Consider the following 21,898-nt stretch of genomic DNA (forward strand, 5'->3'; position numbering starts at 1 on the left):
TGTAATGCCATAGCAGTACATCATACTGCGATCGGGCAGGCATTCTATCAAGCCACCGAATCGGCCATAGGTCTTTCAGAAGGCCCCCGGCTGCCTTGACGCCTGCACGGCTCCCTGTGATCTCAGAATTGACAGCAGCATTTAAAGGGTTAACAGCTCTGATCAGCCACGTGGCTGATCAGAGCTGTTGACGGCAGGTGTCGGCAGTAAGAACCACCCAGCGCCCGTGTTGCATGGAGGGAGATAGCCTTAAAACAAACCCCAATGCTGCAGGACATAACTACGCCCTGCATTGTTAAAGGCCTAAACAGACGGGCACATGACCCTAAACACTTGCCGCTACGGAGCGTATTAGTGCATAAACCAGGTAAAACTATTTTTTTTAACTGTTCAAACCCCGCATTATTGCATGTGAGTTTGTAAAAAAGAGCAGGAAGATAAGTCCTGCCGTATTGTTCTCGTATATAGTATTAATGTGCAAGAATTCCGCTAATCAAGACAAAACCATTGAAATCAATAGTTTGATTTTGCTTCATCATGAAAAAACCCGGCCAAGAGATTTTTGGAAATGCCACAGAATTTCTGTGCGGAGGGTCCACATTGTAATCCTGCTGCAAATCCACCCCGTCTGGACTTCCTCTCCGCTCCTCTGCACTATTTGCAATGAGAGGAGACGGGGGCGGGGCTAAATCCTGGGAATTAGCTCTGCCCCCACCCTGCCTCCCCTCATTGCAAATAGTACAGAGGGGCGGAGAGGGGGTGGAGAGTTGGCGGAGAGGGAGTGGGAGCTCAGAGCACTGCTCCCGGCTTTTCCAACCTCCTCCCCCTGCAGAGAGGAACGCCGTATATATCAGCCGCCGTGAATACGCGGCCGATATACGGTCGTCTGAATAAGCCCTTCAAGATGATTCTTGTACAATTTTCAGTGGATATGTACAGGAGGCTTCACTGTAAATGTATGGGAAGGGATTAATGGCTTATCTTTTAAAATGACTTTTTTTTTATCCATTCATAAATTTGTAAAATCTACATTTCCAGATGGAGCAGTAAACCTTCAGCCATGCAATATATGAAATTATTTGTTACAGGGAAATTCAAAGAAAACCATTTGTTATGCATATGTCAAAATATAGGCTCCAAGAGTTCCAACATCCCTCAGCTCTGCACATTTAAGGAGCGGTCGCTGGATCAGTGGTTCGCAATGGTAGTTGTAATGTTCGCAGTTAGTTGTAATGTTCCTGGGACAACATCTGTGTAGACTGTTCTCCTGTGCTTATGTGGCTTTCTCCAGTGGAAAATCAATAAATACATGAGTGAACGCATTTTTTAGAATAGGGTACATCGAAGGCTGACGTGCATTTAAAAATCTTATACCGTAAATTACATTAAAACTTTTATTATATTATTTCAGGCACCACATTTTAAGGTTTCACAATGTAATCTCTGCTATATCCTATCACCATCCTGCTAGTAATATCATATATTAACCATTGGTTAAAGGGGTTGTACCAAAATAGAGCATTATCCCCCATCCGAGATAAATGTATGATTGTAGGTATCCAACAGCTGGGACCCCTACTCATCCCAAGAATAAGGGTCCCGGTGATCCCTGCATGAATGAATCGGACAACGCTTATGTCATTTCAATGACAGCACCGGAGATTGCCAAGTGTTCGTCACTTTCTGAGGTTATCGTTGAAATGAATGAAGCAGCATTCACAGCAAAAATGCATTAATTACTGAATGTTCTGAGCCATTGTTCTTGGGGACCGGTGGGACCCCAGCAGCTAGACCCCCAGCGATCAGCAAGTTATCCCCTATCCTGTGAATAAGAGATAACTTGTGATTCTGGGAATACCCCTTTACGTTCACAAGTGAGGCACGTAGCAGTTGAGGTAGCTTGATTTCTGCAATATAAGGCCACGGGACCCGACCCGCCTGCAGGGACCAGCGCGTACTCGGCGGCGGGAGAGTGTGACATTTCTGTGCGATAGAACATGCCGCGCGAGATTTCGTGTGGCCAAACCGCGGCCGTCTACATAGGATTGCGTTTGTTAACACAATCCTATGCAGGCTTCCAGTGGCGGAAATCCCACGGGAAATCCCGCCGCGGAATTTCCGCTCGTGTGCAGGAGCCCTAAGTCATATCAGGATTCTACAATCCAAGATAACGCTCTCAGGTACCCCTTTGTACAACCTCTTCAAACCATTTCCAGTACACTCGTGTTTTCTTTTAATTTTTTAAACAGCCAAAAACTAGCAAACATAACCCAGGGGGCACAACGTTCGGGTGAGCGCTGCAGCCCCTCATTCTAGTGAGTGGAGGGGATCTCGGCAGTGAACCCTCTCTGATCAATACTTTTGACATGTGCCTATAACATGTCAAAAGTTAGTTGAAAGTATAGCTTCTCTTTAGGCTGCATTGCCACAGGGAGGATTTGCGCGGTTCTGCCGCAGCAGATCCGCCCGCGGCCGCTAATCTCGGGATTAGCCAGCCATGTGGACGAGGTTTCTCAGAAACCTCGTCCACACGGGACGGCTAATCCGCAGTGGTAAATCCGGTTGAAACCGCGGCTGCCGCAGCCACGGTTTCCAAAGATTGAGCATGTCTGTTTACTTTCGTTTTTTTGTTTATTTATGTCACGGCCGCGCTCTCCTCTATGGGAGAGCCGGCCGCAACGGAAAAGCATGCAGCCGAGCCGCTTCAAAGCCGCGGCGGTTCTCCCGGCGGAAATCTCGCAGTTTTTGCTGCGGCCAAACCGCGAGATTTCCGACGGGAATCCGCCCTGTGTGAACCCTGCCTTAAACTAACATTAATTTTCTCATGTGCTGCATAATCATTGACACCCTAGTACTCTAGGTGCGGAAGGGAATTAGAATCACTTATTCCTCATCTTTCTAAATGTCAAATGTACCACAAATGTGTATTTTTATACATTGTTGCTTTTTATTTTCTAGAAAGTAACAATCTGATTGCAGTGTGCAACAAGTTTATTCTTCCCTTGCGTTAGTTTATATAACTCTCCCTCAGTATGCATTGTTAACAGAGACTGTGCTCCCAGGGCCTTGGCTGTGGATGGAGATAACATAAATGTTGGCACAACACTACTAAGCGCCCTCTTGTGGTGGATGTAGGCAGGCAGCATGATAGCTTAAACTAGCTCAAATTTTTAACCTAAAAAAGACGTGACGATAAAAAGGTGGGGATTCACTTTAAGTTCATGTAACAACGTTCAGCCCCCAATTCTTTGCTGCTGTTGATGCATTCGCCATTATCTTTGGTAAAACATCTCCGCAACGAGCCATAACTTTAACGCTTGCCAGGTGATCTGCTCTGGTGGCTCCAATGTTAAGTATAGCAAATGGAATTCTCTTTTCTTGAGATTTCAGTGCAAAACGGTATCCAGAATAAACCTAGAGAAACATAAAAAAAATTAGACGTAGGAGTCATTAATCTATAAGTTTCAAGTAACATACTTAAAAAAATGTAATTTATCAGTGTACTTTTGAGTTTTGAAGACCCTTATAGTTCAAGGTAGGCAGCTGCAGTAGACATGGGAAGATCTAGTCTGTAGTTGACAGTCAGCAGATATGGACAGTTCAATATAAGGTCACTGGCGTAATCCTAGTTATCAATTAACAGTTTATAAGCGGCACCTGCATGCCAAGTCTTAGACAATGCAGAAGGTGAACGCACTCTGTGTCTATGTGCATGAAGCTCGTATACAAGAATCTCTATGTACAATACAGGTCAGTGCATTTTACTGCTCTTTGGTGGAACAAAACAAAGTTTGCTGGAAACCTCAAAAAAAAAAAAATAAAAGAAGAAGCTTCAGTTATTCTATGTAAGCTAATCATAGCTCCGATTCATCCAATATTATGATATTTTGGGTTATTAATGAGCTTTAATACAAAGCTATCTGGCTGACCCAGTATTAAGGTCCATGCACACTACTGTATTATAGCTCCATATAACCTCTGAGTTGTAATAATATGGAGTTTTTTGTGTGATTCTGTATGTATCTGACAGAAGTTCCATCAGAAACCCTATTACCGAGGTATTCTCCCCAAGAAGCATTAACCCTTTCCAATCCACTGTCTGACCTCTGAAGACTTTATGATTTAAGGCTGTACAGCTCCAATGTTGGAAGACGTCCGTCAGGGTTCTCTTACTGTATATTACCAGCCTCTCTGCTGTCAGAGCCTATCCAACATGTCACCTCATGCAGTACTGGCTTTAGCCAGTAGATAGCGCCGTTTTATAACGGCAGAAAAAGAGTAAGCCCCCCTAGGAAAACCAGGATACAAATTGGATTAGAAAGGGTTAAAATGGTACAGTTGAAAAGAATTATAAAGCAGCACTGAGAGTATCTACACTCCGTATTTTCTGTCTGGTGGCCTAAAAGCTAGAAATAGAGGCTAAGCTGTTCCCCTTCAAATTAAGCAAACGGCTTAGAGGGGTTTTCCGCAGGGCTATGGAGTCAGTAGGTGATAAATTTACTGTATTAAAATTGTAGCATCAGGCTTTTCATCCCCATTATGATAAAATAATCCATTTAGATGAACATAAAATATATTTATTGAAATACTAAGTTTTGTGTTCTGAAATTGTATGAAAGAAAATCTGCAACAAATTCTGAATTGAATTATACCATATTTATAATATATTTATTTATAAGCTGCCGTCAGAGTAGGTACATTTCTACCGACTCCAACTCCCTAGAAATGGGACTCTGACTCCGACTCCACATCCCTGGTTTTCCAAGCAATTTTTATTGATGGTTGATCGGCTGGAGTCAGCAGCTGGAAATCCCCACAGCGCCACAACACAGTGTACAGAGTGGAAGAAGATGGCTTCTACGCAGGGGTCAGAGCTGACGCTGGTAATTGCGGATACCGATCCCATTGAAATCAATTTGGCAGTTATCTGCGCCAGCTACTACACCAGAGTCAGAGCGATCTACTTACACTCCATGTTGTGGTGCTGTCAGCGGGCACCCAAACAGCTAATCGGCCAGAGTCCCGTGCGGTAGACCCCAGATGATCAATTATTGCTGAACTATCATGAGGATAGGTCATCAATAGAAATAGCCTGGAAAACCCCATTAATGGTTTGGCTACCTTTTAAGCCCACAGGAGTACTTTGCAACTATTGGCCTAATTTTCTCATGAAAAATATGGCAGAAATCATTTTGATTCACACTTGCATACATCCCTGTTAATAATTATAGAATAAAAACTAGGATAGGAACTGAGAGTTGAAAACAAAGAAAAATTTTTAAGTGTGTGTAATAAATTTTCAGAATGATGAAACAGATATCCTAAGGGCTCATACCGACACCCGCGTTTTCACCGCGCATCACGTATCAATGTAGTGAATGAAAGTCAGTGGACTTTCACTGTTCCATGAACACCGGCATGTGGACACTTTGTATTGATACGCAAGAGAAATAAATTGCAGTATGTAGTATATGCATCCTCGCTCTGAACAAAGCGGGAAATTAAAAAAAATAAATAAATCACACTGTGCATGTCTGTGAGTGTGTGATTCGCGGGTATGCGCAATGCCATACGCGGTCTCTGCTGGTAGAGAGTATGGCTGCAAAATGTGTAAAACGCTGCGTGAAGACCCACAGGGTGGTATGCATACGGCTGTAGGCATGAGCCCTTAACCCTTTCCAATCCAATGTCGGGCCTGCCCCGACATCATCATTTCTCTCCACAGCTCCAATGTCGGGACAGGCCCGACACTGCAGTGCAGGGGTGTATCTGCACCCGATCATCAGACATATTGGGTGCAGATACACTCCTGCACTGGTCCTCATCAAGGAGCCCCGAGGAGAAGGCAGAAAGGGGTTTTAACCCTTTCTGGCTTCTCTTTTACACATTACATAGCGCTCTATTAGCGCTATGTAATGCATGCAGATTCCGCCCGGCGATCAAGTCACCGCCGGTTGTCACCTGACCCCAGCTGTTACATGATCGCCGGGCCGGGAGGCTGAAGGGAGAATGCGGAAGTAATACTTCCACATTCCCCCGATGGTGATTTGACTACCGACACCCTCCTAAACTCTTTCAGATTAGCAAGGTGAAGGAAGAATTTATTTTTTCTCATCCATTCTCCTAAGCTCCAATTTATTTGGAGCTGGGGAGAATGGATGAGAAAAAAATAGATGGATTGGAAAGGGTTAAAGGGGTTGTCCAAGGATAGAAAGTCGTATGATCTCAGCGGTCAAGTGACATAGTTACCACCATCACCACTGCAAATATTTATTGTTGCTGTCGTGTGAACAAAAACTGATAGGGGATTACTAAAGCATCGACACTGAAGTCATAGGAGATTTGAAAGGTGAGTAACATTAAATATGTAGTGTATCAGTAATAGAGATTATCAACACGAATGCTCCGGCAAACAGACGCTCACCTCAAGTGAAGATCCAACAATGAGCATTGCGTCTGCTTCACTTAAACGCTCATAAAGAGAGTACACCAATTCACGGCTTACTGTGTCACCAAAGAAGGTCACTTGCGGTTTTAGAATACCCCCACACGTATCACACGATGGAACACGGAAGTGTGATACTTGCTCATCTGTGAGGAAGACATCGCCATCTGGTGCCACTCCATACGCCTGCTCATTCCAGAATGGATTCAGAGCTATAAACTTTTCTTGAAGTTCAGATCTCTTAATGACTGTGTGACAGCCAAGGCAAATCACCCTAAGGAGGCAGATAAATCATGATACAGTATGTTAGGCAGTATAGGAATGGGTGGATGTGAAAGGTAACTCTAGAAATTAGCCAAACAAAGGATTTGCATAAGGTGTTAAACATGAAGTCGGGAAATAAAACTAATTATTGTTAAAAATGACTTTACACAAACGCCTACCTATGAGTGCAGCCATGCAACTCAGTCATGTGCCGTTGTCCAGCCTTGGCATGTAGAGCATCCACATTTTGCGTCACTAACCAGTGCAACTTCCCGGTATTCTCCCAGTTAGCTAGAGCCAGGTGTGCCGCGTTGGGCTGATGAGAAGAAAATTGTGGCCACCCTACAAAGTTGCGAGCCCAGTACCGTTTGCGTGCAGCCTGGCTTCTGACAAATTCTGCATGCTGAATGGGTCTCTGTTCAGTCCTGGCATAAAGTCCTACACCCTCTGAGCGATAATCAGGAATTCCCGACTCGGTGGAGATCCCAGCGCCTGTCATGACAAACAGTCGCTGAGAACGAAGTAGGAAGTTCTGGAGCTTCTGCACCTCATTTGGATCTGTAGGGGAACAAGCCGGGACGTACGCCGCTGCGCTAAGGTGGGAGCTGTGTCTGGTCAAACCAACGCTTTGCATGCGGAGTACAGGGGGGCATTTCAAAACACAGATCCACATTACTCAGTATGCTGTATGGATCCAGAGGCCGCACATCTGCAAGAGAAGCAGAGCAGCTGTTAACGTGGGTGAGGCAGCCGCACTCCAAGATCTGACAGTGGAAAGACCATTAGAATTGTAAAGGGGTTGGCGCCACCCTAATAATGCCCATGTTTAAGTATGACTATATAGCAATATGGCGCCAGTATAGTACATGGCGTGCCCAGTTCGTGTCACATATCACCATACATGGTACATTGAGTACTATATTCTTCTAACACGGTGTCATACACAACGCCATACCGTGCTGACACAATCTGCTGGTGCATATTTGTCCTGTTTTTCTGTGAGCGATGTCTTAGGCTAGTTTCACACAGGTGATCGCGATATTACCGCAAGAAAATTGTGTCAAAATCGTGACTTTTTCCCCGCGATTTTTGAGTGTCAGCACTGCTTTTTCCCACAAAAACATTGCTGCCACTTGGGATTTTTTTTTTTTATTCCCCCCCCCCCCCCTTTTCCTTTTTTTTGTGCGATTTTAATTAATTTTTTTTATTTAGCGCAAAAGTCAATAGGACTTTCTAATGTAAAAACGCATTGCACGAAAATTGCCAGTTGGTGCTTTGCGATGCGATAAAAAGGAGGCTCCACAGGGAAACATGGGAGATTTTAAAAAATGCAAAAGGCAGAAAGATAGGACATGCTGCGATTTAAATTTTTTTCCCACTCTCAACATTGCATAACTGAAAACCTAACAAATGTGAAGGAAACCACTGAAAAAGACTGCTATTAAAATTCAGCGGTTTTGCTCACTCTTGCATCGGGTGAAAATCACTTGATTTTATCGCCCATGTGAAACCACTCTCAACAGGGGTGTAACTTGAAGCTCCTGGGCCCCAATGCAAAACCTGTAACAGGGCCCCCAACTATAATGCATTACTCATAGTACTGGGTTCCCTACATGGAGAAGAGAGGCCTTATGGGCCCCCTAAGGGTCCTGGGCCCGGGTGCAACCGCATCCACTGCATCCCCTATAGTTATGCTCCTGACTCTCAATACAGATGTGTGTCACAGTAAGAAGAGACAAATACACCCGCCATGTTGTGGGGGTTTGCGTGGCATTTTATTGCCATGTACGCCTTTTTGGTCCGGCATTTCATGCTGGATCTGCGCGGGACGCTCTGAACGAAGTGTCTGACTCAGATGTGAAAAGAGCTTCAGGGCTTATTCACACAAATGCATCTGTGCTGCGTATTACGTGCGCAAGATTTACGCATACAATACTCAGTGAATAGAGCCCAATGATTTCAATGGGTTTGCTCACATGAACGTATTTCGCACTTGCATTAAATTCACGTAAAAAAAATACGCAGCATGTTCTATTTTCCTGTGAATATAGCTCATATTAAACTAAACCCAATTCCCCTCTGAAATCAATAGAAGCATATTTGTGTTTTTGGTTTTTTTTGCGTACTACCGTAATATGTAGAAATAATAATAAGTTGTCTCCCCTTCTTAGCTGCTTGCGGTGCTTGTAGTCTGTGCATGCAGAGAAAATCATACTCCCATCCGTTCTGCCATTCGGTCCTATGGCTTGTTCAAATGATAGTGGATACATGGGAATACGGACACACCATGGTGGTGAACAAGGCATTGCGCCGAAACGCGTTCTTCTTTGTATCATGTACCTGATTGTACGAGCATAATGAAAGAATAAAGCAAAGAAAAATCATCTGATGTGTCCGTATTCCCATGTATCCACTATCGTAATACGTAGAGCATGCATGCACAAAAACTACTGGAAAATACACACACGTGTGCAATAACGCATTGCCCACTGCGCAAATATGTGTAAATTTAGCTTACGCCTGTGTGAACAGTCACGCTGCAAGTAGGTAATGGCTGCATGACGCCAGTAGTCATGCATTATCTTGGCGTGTATGCGCGCATAATACGCACCAAGATAGAACATACTGCGATCCTTATTGCGCATGTATTTGGCGCAAGATGTGTGAGCGGGAGCATGGCAGCCTGTGGCACATTGGTACAGAGTCTAAAGGGTGCAAAACCCGCCGGTGCCATACGCTGTAACCATACGTTCGTGTGAAGGAGCCCTTAAGCCCCATTCAGACAATACGAGATGGTGATGATGTCACCCGCTCCTTCGGTCAGGCAAATGAGAATCATGTGATTCTTGACCTGTGTAACAGAGCCATTACTATGGGAGCTGCAGCAGGAGACAATATATGGAGGAGTGAGGAGGACACAGGAGAAGGTGGAGGCACAGCTACACCACACAGCCTGGGACTACAGAGGAAGCTCGGGGATAAGACGATACAATGCCCTCCACCCTGACGGCACAGTAACGTTGTTGGTCCGCAGGCTTTGTCCCAGGCTACACACAAGTACAGAAGACACACTAGTACACTACACACTCACCTCACTAGCTGTAGCCAATAGGAGCAGTAAACTACAATTCCCACAGTCCTTTGCGTGGCAACCGGAAGTTTGCGTATTATACAATGTGGGACAGGCAGGAATAGCTTCACGTTGTGGAGAGCAACTATACACCTCCTGACTCCTGTCACTGCAGAAGGCCCTTGAGTGTCGTCCGTTGGAAATCCGTACATAATGCGCCCTTCACAGCCCCTACAGGACGCATATATCTATATTAATCCCCAAATCCACACCATTCACAACCTGATTGGTTGTTTGGATTTACTCATTCCCGGTGATTGGTTATTTGAGTTGGCTGATTCACGGTGATTGGTTGTTTAGGTCGGCTTGTGTAGAAGTAGGGAGTAAAACGCTAATATGCCTACAGGACTGCACTGACATTGAATGTCTACACTAAATAACCCTCAGGGTGGTTTCACACCGGCGAGAATTGTTTATTTTAATCTCCCATGTTTCCCTATGGAGCCTTCTTTTTATCGTTGCGCAACTCCCGAAACATGCATTGCGATGCGATTTTAAAATTAGAGAGTCCTATTGACTTTTGAGATTAAAAAAAATCACGCTATTTTATATCAGGGGCGGCAGCGATGTGATGGGAGATTATCCTAAAAGACAAAAAAAAAGAAACATTGATCACGCTCAAAAATCACAGGAACAAAGATGCGATTTTTGCTATGATTTTCTTATGGCAAAATCGCGATCGCCCGAGTGAAACTAGACTGGTACAGTATGAAGCAGAACACTCCGACCCCTGTGTAATGTCCAGCACTGGTACAGTATGAAGCAGAACACTCCGACCCCTGTGTAGTGTCCGGCACTGGTACAGTATGAAGCAGAAGCAGAACACTTCGACCCCTGTGTAGTGTCCGGCACTGGTACAGTATGGAGCGGAAGCAGAAGACTCCGACCCCTGTGTAGTGTCAGGCACTGGTACAGTGTGGTGCGGAAGCACAACACTCCGACCCCTGTGTAGTGTCCGGCACTGGTACAGTATGGAGCGGAAGCAGAACACTCCGACCCCTGTGTAGTGTCCGGCACTGGTACAGTATGGAGCGGAAGCAGAACACTCCGACCCCTGTGTAGTGTCAGGCACTGGTACAGTATGGAGCGGAAGCAGAACACTCCGACCCCTGTGTAGTGTCCGGCACTGGTACAGTATGGAGCGGAAGCAGAACACTCCGACCCCTGTGTAGTGTCCGGCACTGGTACAGTATGGAGCGGAAGCAGAACACTCCGACCCCTGTGTAGTGTCCGGCACTGGTACAGTATGGAGCGGAAGCAGAACACTCCGACCCCTGTGTAGTGTCCGGCACTGGTACAGTATGGAGCGGAGGCACAACACTCCGACCCCTGTGTAGTGTCCGGCACTGGTACAGTATGGAGCGGAAGCAAAACACTCCTGACCCCTGTGTAGTGTCCGGCACTGGTACAGTATGGAGCGGAAGCAGAAGACTCCAACCCCTGTGTAGTGTCCGGCACTGGTACAGTATGGAGCGGAAGCAGAACACTCCGACCCCTGTGTAGTGTCCGGCACTGGTACAGTATGGAGCGGAAGCAGAACACTCCGACCCCTGTGTAGTGTCAGGCACTGGTACAGTATGGAGCGGAAGCAGAACACTCCGACCCCTGTGTAGTGTCCGGCACTGGTACAGTATGGAGCGGAAGCAGAACACTCCGACCCCTGTGTAGTGTCCGGCACTGGTACAGTATGGAGCGGAAGCAGAACACTCCGACCCCTGTGTAGTGTCCGGCACTGGTACAGTATGGAGCGGAAGCAGAACACTCCGACCCCTGTGTAGTGTCCGGCACTGGTACAGTATGGAGCGGAGGCACAACACTCCGACCCCTGTGTAGTGTCCGGCACTGGTACAGTATGGAGCGGAAGCAAAACACTCCTGACCCCTGTGTAGTGTCCGGCACTGGTACAGTATGGAGCGGAAGCAGAAGACTCCAACCCCTGTGTAGTGTCCGGCACTGGTACAGTATGGAGCGGAAGCAGAACACTCCGACCCCTGTGTAGTGTCCGGCACTGGTACAGTATGGAGCGGAAGCAGAACACTCCGACCCCTGTGTAGTGTCCGGCACTGGTACAGTATGGAGCGGAGGCACAACACTCCGACCCCTGTGTAGTGTCCAGCACTGGTACAGTATGGAGCGGAAGCAGAAGACTCCGACACCTGTGTAGTGTCAGGCACTGGTACAGTATGGAGCGGAAGCAGAACACTCCGACCCCTGTGTAGTGTCCGGCACTGGTACAGTATGGAGCGGAAGCAGAACACTCCGACCTCTGTGTAGTGTCAGGCACTGGTACAGTATGGAGCGGAGGCACAACACTCCGACCCCTGTGTAGTGTCCAGCACTGGTACAGTATGGAGCGGAAGCAAAACACTCCGACCCCTGTGTAGTGTCCGGCACTGGTACAGTATGGAGCGGAAGCAGAACACTCCGACCCCTGTGTAGTGTCCGGCACTGGTACAGTATGGAGCGGAAGCAGAACACTCCGACCTCTGTGTAGTGTCCGGCACTGGTACAGTATGGAGCAGAAGCACAACACTCCGACCCCTGTGTAGTGTCCGGCACTGGTACAGTATGGAGCGGAAGCAGAACACTCCGACCCCTGTGTAGTGTCCGGCACTGGTACAGTATGGAGCGGAAGCAGAACACTCCGACCCCTGTGTAGTGTCCGGCACTGGTACAGTATGGAGCGGAACAGAAGACTCCGACCCCTGTGTAGTGTCCGGCACTGGTACAGTATGGAGCGGAACAGAAGACTCCGACCCCTGTATAGTGTCCGGCACTGTTACAGTATGGAACGGAAGCACAACACTCCGACCCCTGTATAGTATCTGGCACTGGTACAGTATGGAGTGAAAGCACAGCACTCCGACCCCTGTGTAGTGTCCCGCACTGGTACAGTATGGAGCGGAAGCACAACACTCCGACCCCTGTGTAGTGTCCGGCACTGGCATTCGCAGGCGCTGCTAGAGTTGTGTCTGCAATTACAAATGCCAGCAGCAACATGGGTGAGAGCTTTCTGCTTTCATTCCATATACTGGGGCTCATTTACTAATACTGTCTAAAAGTTAGACAATGCAAACTTGCACTAGACAGCCTAAAGGCCCATTTAGATGGGACGAATGTCGGACAAACGACGCCCAACACTCGTCCCCGCATACACTCGCTTCTGTTGCACGGTAGCTAGCATCGCTGGCTCACTCACAGAGCGGGGAGCTGCAGGAGATTTCACTCCACACTTTCCCCTGCCCCTCTCTATTGATTTAACATAGCGGCTGTTCAGTACTGAATGGCTGCTATTTACACTGAGCGATCAGCGTTCAGCTCAATGCGCGGATGTGGCTCCATTCATCTCAATGGGAGCTTAGGATCCGCAGTGCATCCGCAAATACATTTGTGGATTCACTGCGGATTTAAAGGTTAAAATCAATTAGGCCCAATGTCCACGGATTTGATTAGCGATGTCATACGCATGTCATTTTTTTTCTCAGCATGCTCCATTTTCTGTGGATTCCAATGGAAGCCGTCTAATCCGCAGGACTACCCGCAGCTGAAACTGGACGTGCATCCGCAGTGCAGAAAAAAAGAAGATTTAGCCGTGGACTGAAAAAACCCGCACCGTCTCCAGACAGGTGAGAAAATGCTTTTTAGGCCTCATGGCTACAGGCACGGCCAAAAAAATGCAATCCACGATCTCCCGCAAGCCATGGAAAATCCTTTTAATGACGACTCACTGTGAATCTGCTAGGCTCCCCCCGGCCCAGCGCTAGTTCCCCCGGCCTAGCGACAGCCCCCCCGGCCTAGCGACAGCCCCCCCCCCGGCCCAGCGCTAGTTCCCCCCGCCTAGCGACAGCCCCCCCCGGCCCAGCGCTAGTTCCCCCGGCCTAGCGACAGCCCCCCCATCGCAGCGACAGCCCCCCCGGCCCAGCGCTAGTTCCCCCGGCCTAGCGACAGCCCCCCCATCGCAGCGACAGCCCCCCCGGCCCAGCGACAGCCCCCCCCCCCGGTCCAGCGCTAGTTCCCCCGGCCTAGCGACAGCCCCCCCCATCGCAGCGACAGCCCCCCCATCGCAGTGACAGCCCCCCCCCCGGCACAGCGACGACAGCCCCCCCACCCCCCCGGCGCAGCGGCAGCCCCCCCGGCCCATCACTTACCAGGACACCAGGACACCAGGACGGCAGGACGGCAGGACAGCTGGGCGGCTTCTCCGGACAGCTGGGCGGCTCTGCACCTTCCTCTAACAGAGGATGGTACAGAATGGCCGCTCCAGCGCGCTCCCGAGCAGTGACAGCTCATCTGCGCATGGCAGAAGAGCTGTAGCGGGGAGCACACTGAAGCGGCTCGTGCTGAAAGGAGAAGACCGGACTGCGCAAGCGCGTCTAAAAAAAGCAAGCTGCCAGCGAATTTATACGGAACCATGGAGACGAGGACGCTACCAACGGAGCAGGTAAGTGAATAACTTCTGTATGGCTCATATTTAATGCACGATGTATATTACAAAGTGCATTAATATGGCCATACAGAAGTGTATACCCCCACTTGATTTCGCGAGACAACCCCTTTAAGGACATGGCCTATTTTGGCCATAAGGGCGCAACACTTTTGGGGGGGATTTTCATCTCCACTTTTCAAAAGCCATAACTTATTTATTTTTCTGTCGACACGGCCGTATGAGGGTTTGTTTTTTACATGGCGAAATGTAGTCTTTATTGGTACCATTTTTGGGTGCATATAATATATCGTCAAACTTTTAGATTTTATTTTTTGACAGCAGAGAGAGAAAACGCATCAATTCTCCGTTAATTATGCAGCGTAAATAACATGATAATTTTTTTCTGCAGGTCGGTACGATAATGACGCTGCCAAAAATATTATAATTTTTTTTTTTTTAGATTTTTCCACTATTTCACAATAAAATCCATTTTTTGAAAAAGTATTATTTTTTTTCATTGCTGCATTCAAAAAAATAAAAAAAATTCTCAATCAACGAATTCAAAGACCCCTAACATTTTTCTTTTTTTTTGTTAATGATACTGTGTGAGTATTTTTTATTTTTTGCGGGACAGGTTGTATTTTTTTAATGCTACCTACTGTTGATCTATACGACTTTTTGATTACTTTCCCTTTATTGTAAGGCGAATAGGCAAATTTAGCTATTTTCACCATGTTTTTCTTTTTTTCTTTTTAATAACTTGCACCTTATAGGTTAAATAATGTACAAAATTTTTTACTTGGGTCATTAGGGCTTATTCACACGTCCGTATATCAGCTGGGTTTTCACGCCTGACCGATATGCGGTGTCCCTTTCTGCAGGGGGAGGAGGCAGGGCCGGGAGCAGTGCACTGAGCTCCCACCCCCTCTCCACTGTTTGCAGTGGGAAGGGTGGGATGAGGGCGGGGCTAAGTTCTGCCCCCTCACAATGCAAAAAGTGGCGAGGGGCGGAGAGGGGGCGGGAGCTCAGTGCACTGCTCCCAGCCTGGCCTGCCTCTTCCCCCTGCAGAAAGGGACACTGCATATCAGCTGGGCGTAAAAACCCAGCTGATATACGAATGTGTGAATAAGCCCTAAGAATGCGATGGTACTAAATTTGTGGTGTTTTTTTTTAATCTACTAAGGTGGGAGGGAATGGGATTTTGACTTTTTTATTGTTCATTATTTATTCCTTTACTAGTTTATTTTTTTTTTACTTTTGTCCCAATACACCACTTTTGATTGTTGTTATAATACATTACTATAGTATATAATCTACTATAATATAGCAGTGTATTAGAAAGTCTATGAAGCTCAGCCAAAGGCTGAGCCTTATAGCCCACCAGTCAGTGCCTTAGCAACCCATCGGTACCCCACGATCACTTTGCGGTGGTCCAATGGGTGACAGAGGGAGCCCCTTCCATCTGTCAGCCCTTTACATGCTGCGGTTGCATTGACTTTGGTGTGCAAAGGGTTAAACAACGGGGATCAGTGGTTTCTCCCGTCCCCACTGTTAAAGTAAATGCCAGGTGTACCAGGCTTCTTATGGAGCGCTGTAAACAGGCGAATGCAGTAGAATAAGGCCTCTTAACGACCACCGTAAAAAATGTATAGACTGTCGTTAAGGAGTTAATTCTATAGCAGCATACTTCATATTTATACTACAGGGTCAGACTACTGAGTAAGGGCTGGTGATATTTTCTTTCTTGCGCTACGAGAGCATGTGAAAACTCTTGCCTCGCAGCGCAAGAAAGACGCCGAAATAAGACCAGGATATCGCCAGTCTTTTCAATGGGGCCAGCGGCAGCAGCGCTAGCCCCATTGAAAAGATATGGAGAATACAGCGGACTTCTGCCACAGCTGTGACAGCTGAGACAGCTGTGGCAGTAGTTTCCTTCATCCCCGCGGGGACCCCGGGGATAAAGGAATCCTCTGCCACAGCTGTGGCAGAAGTCCGCGGAATTCTCCATATCTTTTCAATGGGGCGAGCGCTGCTGCCGCTGGCCCCATTGAAAAGACTGACGATATCCCAGCATGATCCCGTTTTTTTTCTCACACTGCGCTGCGAGAGTTTTCACTTACTCTCGCAGCGCAGTGGAGAAAAAACCGCCAGTGGGTGTCCACCCTAACAGGCCTATTTAAATATATTTTTGTTATTGACCCATTTCTAAGCATACCTACGAATTTATTTTTTTTTAAACTTTCCTGTGTTACATGCAAATAGTGCAGTCCCGCCTGTCCCTTGCTGCTGCTGGTTTTAGCATACGCCCGCCCCCGCTGCTGCTGTGTTATGTCATTCTGACTGCAGTTGGAACTTCACGCATGCACGGGATGTTCCGTGGACTGGCGTATGCGCAGAACATGTATCCCTATTGTGGACAGTTTTGTTATTCCGATCTGTGCACAGTTATGCTATATTATATCAGGGGCGAGGATGGGGGCGAATGTTATTAGTACCAATGTGCAAACATTACAGGCTTCATTCAGCCATGTAGTGGGAGTAATAGAAAAATTGTAAGTTCAAATAGCTGCTGGGATCCAGTCATCCCTCAAATGAACCGCACTAAATAATTATGTCATGCACAATGTATTTGGTAGGGAGTGTTTGCTCATTGTGTTTAATGCTGGCTAGTGTGAGATCACCAGCAAATCCTTCCCATGTATGGAAACTGCAATCCTCAGAACTGCACTACTCCGACACTGCACCCTGATTAGGAAGCAGCGACAGTCTAGAGAATATCTAATTTAGATCTCAGATCAGGGGTTTTCCTCAAAACAGAAAACCTCAAATCTATATTGATTGATCTCTCCCTGAGCACTTGGCGCAAAATGTTAGACCATTTAGGGTAATTTCCCCAATAGGAAAAACGCTGCATTTCAAAAAAATATTTTGGGTCTATAGCAGTTTTTATTTTCAGAATGCAACATGCCGTAGTTATGGTGGTTTTTGTTTTTAGGTGCTTTCTCATAGACTTCTCTATATGGAAAAAAAAACACTTGAGAAAAACGCCAAAAAAGCTATAGCGCTATATAGTACTATTGGTCTATGCTATGGTACTACTGTGTGATCATGGTGTAGCAGTGTTATTTGGCCCACCAATAGTATTATTATTGGCAATATTTATCTTTGTAGTGCTCGTTATTCAGTGTCAGGATGTTGGTATTAATCTTTATGCGATGGTAATATGTGGTCGTGGTGTGGCGGTATTATTTGGTACTTATATGGTGTTATTATTGTTGGCGTTGGTCGCAATTTTCGACCGATGTTTTATCCTGGCAAAATGGCCGCGATAAAATGTTTGTGTGATTAAGGCCTAAGGGTACCATCCCACACTGCGATAGTCGATTGCTTGGGTTGCAGCAGTGATGTCGGTGATGCGATTCCATGTGGCTTGCTAATGAAAGATGTGTTCACTCGCAGTAAATTGTTAATGGCTGTACGGTTTGCAGTGAGCTACACGGACCTGCATCACCAGTGGAGTTATCGCCCACAACCCTTCTGCGCGGCAGCTGCTGGATCATATCCTAAGTATACAATATTCCTCATCAGGTATGTGCATGTTAGGGCATATAGAGCAGCGTACACGTATTACTTCTCTATATATGCCAAACTGGGTTCCTGTGTGACATTCCAAAGATGAATCTGAACTAAAACATCACGTCACTCCTCTTTTCAGGAAAAAAAGCTTTCTGTATTTACATGAACACTGTAATTGCCAGCATTGATAAGTCGTACTGCCCACTAGCTGGCGCCAGTGAGTAATCTAAAGTCATGCAATTCCAGATGCATAATGAAAAAAGTTTGGTACGGTGTTAGCCAGTAGAGTAAAGTGTGATTTTTCCCAGCAAGAGAAACCAAGTAATCTTGTAGATATGATACCTTTTAATGGCTAACAAAAATACACGATGTTACAGCGAGCTTTCGAACCTCTCAGGGTCCTTCCTCAGGCATAATGAAATAGATCCGAAGAGGCATGCTTATATATATTCACATACTTATAACAAGGCGTGTGTGTGTATCTGTATCTGTATATGTATGTATGTGTGTATATATATTACACACATGCCTCTTAAGATCTGTTTCATTATGCCTGAGGAAGGACCCTGAGAGGTTCGAAAGCTCTCTATAACATCATGTATTTTTGTTAGCCATTAAAAAGTATCATATCTACAAGATTACTTGGTTTCTCTTGCTGGGAACAATCACATTTCATTCCAGATGCAGACTTGCTGGTGACCGGACGCTGATCATCCACCATGTAGTGATAGGTCATTCCCAAACCAGTTCTTTCTGATGAGGATGGGAATTGTAAGTTACAGGTTGTAACTAGAGATGAGCGAGTATATTCGGTAAAGGCAATTGCTCGAGCGAGCATTGCCTTTAGCGAGTACCTGCCCGCTCGAGATGAAAGGTTCGGGTGCCGGCTGCGGGGGAGAGCAGGGCGGAACAGAGGGGAGATCTCTCTCCCTCTCTCCCCCCGCTCCCTCCTGCTGACAGCCTCTACTCACCTCTCCCCCGCGCCGGCACCCGAACCTTTCGTCTCGAGCGGGCAGGAACTCGATAAAGGCAATGCTCGGTCGAGCAATTGCCTTTAGCGAGTATACTCGCTCATCTCTAGTTGTAACCCTTCCACTGTTGGAGAGGTGACCTGTGCTCCAGCCCTGAAGCAGTAAAGACAATTAGGAGTTTAAAGGTCTGTCACCTACTTTTAGTTCTATTAGCTAAACCTATGGACTCAAAGCAGGTGACGCTGAGTCCGGGGTTTGTAAGTCTTACACTTGCTTCTCCTATCGCCATTCTCCCCTCCACCCCCACACCGGTGTCAGCGCATTGACCGATGCCACTAAGTAGACCGCCCATTATAAAATGTAGTTTATAGGACTAAAAGGAGGTGACAGTGTCTCTTTAATTGGGATTCCGTTGCCACTGAGCCCTGCAGGGGCTATGAAGGAAGCATTACACACTGAGCCCACTAAGGGATTTATGACAGACGACAGCTCAGAGGCTTTCTGCAGTGACAAGAAGATATCAGAACATGGTCTGTTTGTAGGTTCGGGTGAATCCTCCACACTGGCAAGGGCAATTTATGGAAAACTTACATGTCATTTTTTTATTAGATTCACTCAAAGGCCGCTTTAATTTGGAAGCGCACAAATCTCACACAAATATGAACCCCATTAATTAGCGATGTTTTCCTGCATTGCACCACGCATGTTCTATCTTCCTGCGGTATCACCTATTTTTATCAATGTGGCTGACGTCAGCAGCACCGAAACCATGAAAAGCAATGGGAGAACTCTGCGATCCTCTGCGGCGGCTTTGACAGCCATGGCGGTGATTACCTGCATCCTCACATCACTGGGGCTGTCACATGGATGGCGAAGGCGATATTGGGCGCTGTAATTCGCAGCTCAATATCGCCCCCGCCTGTGTGAAACTAGCCTAAGGCTGGAGTCACACAAAAGTATTAGTGCACAAAAACTTTGCAAGCACAATACGCAGAAAATACAATCCATTGATTTCCAAGGGCTCGTTTACACGCACATATCTGGCGTGTGCAATTCTGTTACTCAAAAAACCCCACAGCATTCTCTATCTTTCTGCGCATTTGTGCAGGAATAGAACACGTCTTAAACTCATTAAACTAATTGGCCATTTCAATGGCTGAGTGCGTCGGTGTGTGTGTTTTTTATTTTTTTTGTACGCGCAAAAAGTACAGTAAAGAACACAGTTGCGCACACAAATACACAATGCTGATGGTCTAAGTCATACAGAGGATAAAGAGCCTGCAATACGTCTGGTGTGAGCACAAAGGTTCTACGGAAAGAAACACTTAAGAGAGTTGCGCTAAAGTACAATTAAGGCCGTTTTCACCCGGCCGACAAGATTCGTACATTGCGAGATGCACAAATCTCATGGGAATATGAACGCCATTCTTTTAAATGGGGTCATACACAACCCTCGCATTGCAACATCCATTGTTTTCAATGGGGCAGCATTGCACTGTGTGCTAGGTGAACGTGGTTCGCTACGATGTTTCCCTATTGAAAACAATGGGAGACACTTTGTGATCCCTTGCCGCGGCTGACAGCGAGGTGATGTGCGGCGGTGTTGAGATACAAACTGTGGGATATCGCATTGTTGGAGGGCGCTCGCACGTGTGAGGTTAGCGTAACTTTTTGCGCATCAGGGTTTATATGAAGCGTGATTGGGAGCTAATTCCTCGCCATACACGGCAGACACTGCCTGTCATTGACAGCTGAACTTGCTGGCAACAGCCGCGATCAGTGCCGATCACAGCTGGCAATCTTTTTAGTGCCCCGATCCAAGTTTGGGAGTTCTGACTGGACCACACGCAATGAGATCGCGAGGTACCGTTCAGTTATCATGGCAGCCCGGGGCTTTGTGATGGCCACTAGGGCCGCCATGTATTTCTGCCTATTAGGAATGCCAGCAGCAATACCATATATTGTAGTACTGACAGATTGCAGTTTATGGTATAAGCGATCAAACAATCGCAAGTTCAAGTGCCCTATGGGGACTGTAAAAATATGTGAAAACTGGGATTGAGACAATGAAAATAAAAAAAAGGGTGGTTGGTGCCGTTCCTCTGTTATTCCTATGGGAAATATCTGAATAAATTGAGAACTGGGTGCTATCAGTTGGGAAGGGGGGTTCTGCGCTGTATCACACTGTCCAATCTGTGATTACAGCACCACATTGTCCGGCTTCCTATATGCTGTCCTGTACTTTCCTAGACAGGATGGTGCAGAACGCTGCGCTATTTCTTCCTGGATTTTAACATAAATCTGCAACAGATGCTTCGAATGGAAGGCGGACCTATAGGCACTGTTCCCAATTTTGGCTACAGGTTTGGTGGGAACATCTCAGTATGTTCGATGCCCCTCACGGTGACTCTCTTTGTAGGAGTCTGTGATGTGGAGCCCCTTACTGATCATGGACTGTTCTTCCTGTGGAAGCCTCCCAGGAATCTACAAGTGCTTCCAGTCACTGCAGAGGGTCCCTGGAATCACTCCTTGGTCTCAGTGTGTAATATGCTCACCCTCACAGCCCTGTTATACTGCTATATACACAAGACTCGGGGCCATGGGGTGTATACTCAGTAACCATTGCTCCAGGAGTGGAAGGGTTACTGCTGTGTCACCTCTCCAGGAGTGGAAGGGTTACTGCCTGCATCTTACTGCCTCCCATAAAGAGACGGTTCATAGAGGTAAGTTGTCCGCCAGCCGCCGTCACTACTCTAGTGATGCTGCTGATGCAATACGATCCCTGTCCGCCGCATCAGCCATCTGCACGCTTTGGAGTTCTTAGGTGAATCCCGGGTTGAGGGGCGGGTGACGTCATGGGTCTGTCCCCTTATTTGCATAGAATACCCATCATGCACCATCACATGCGGTCATTCATATCATCGGTTTTATACATTATACGGGGAGTATTAACGGAGGAGATAGAGCAGAAGGGTTGAGAAGTAGAAGGAGATGAAGCTCTGAGGCAGGATATTGTGCAGTGTGCCTCGCTCTAATGTAGCAGCAGACGCCGTGTAAGTGGGCTCTCAGTCCGGCCAGTAGTCGGT

The 21,898-nt window shown here is 46.8% G+C and overlaps 1 protein-coding gene across 1 annotated transcript; it reads right to left on the reverse strand.

Annotated features, from left to right (window-relative positions):
- Positions 1-2,973: 2,973 nt before the first annotated feature.
- On the reverse strand, positions 2,974-9,982 carry SIRT4 (sirtuin 4). The gene is given in 5 exon segments (XM_066603652.1): positions 2,974-3,266; positions 3,268-3,414; positions 6,425-6,719; positions 6,889-7,418; positions 9,801-9,982. Coding segments are annotated over 4 exon segments (969 nt in total). The 5' UTR covers positions 7,383-7,418; positions 9,801-9,982; the 3' UTR covers positions 2,974-3,233.
- Positions 9,983-21,898: the final 11,916 nt, after the last annotated feature.

This window comes from Eleutherodactylus coqui, chromosome 5, assembly GCF_035609145.1.
Source record: "Eleutherodactylus coqui strain aEleCoq1 chromosome 5, aEleCoq1.hap1, whole genome shotgun sequence".
NCBI classification, from domain to species: Eukaryota; Metazoa; Chordata; class Amphibia; order Anura; family Eleutherodactylidae; genus Eleutherodactylus; species Eleutherodactylus coqui.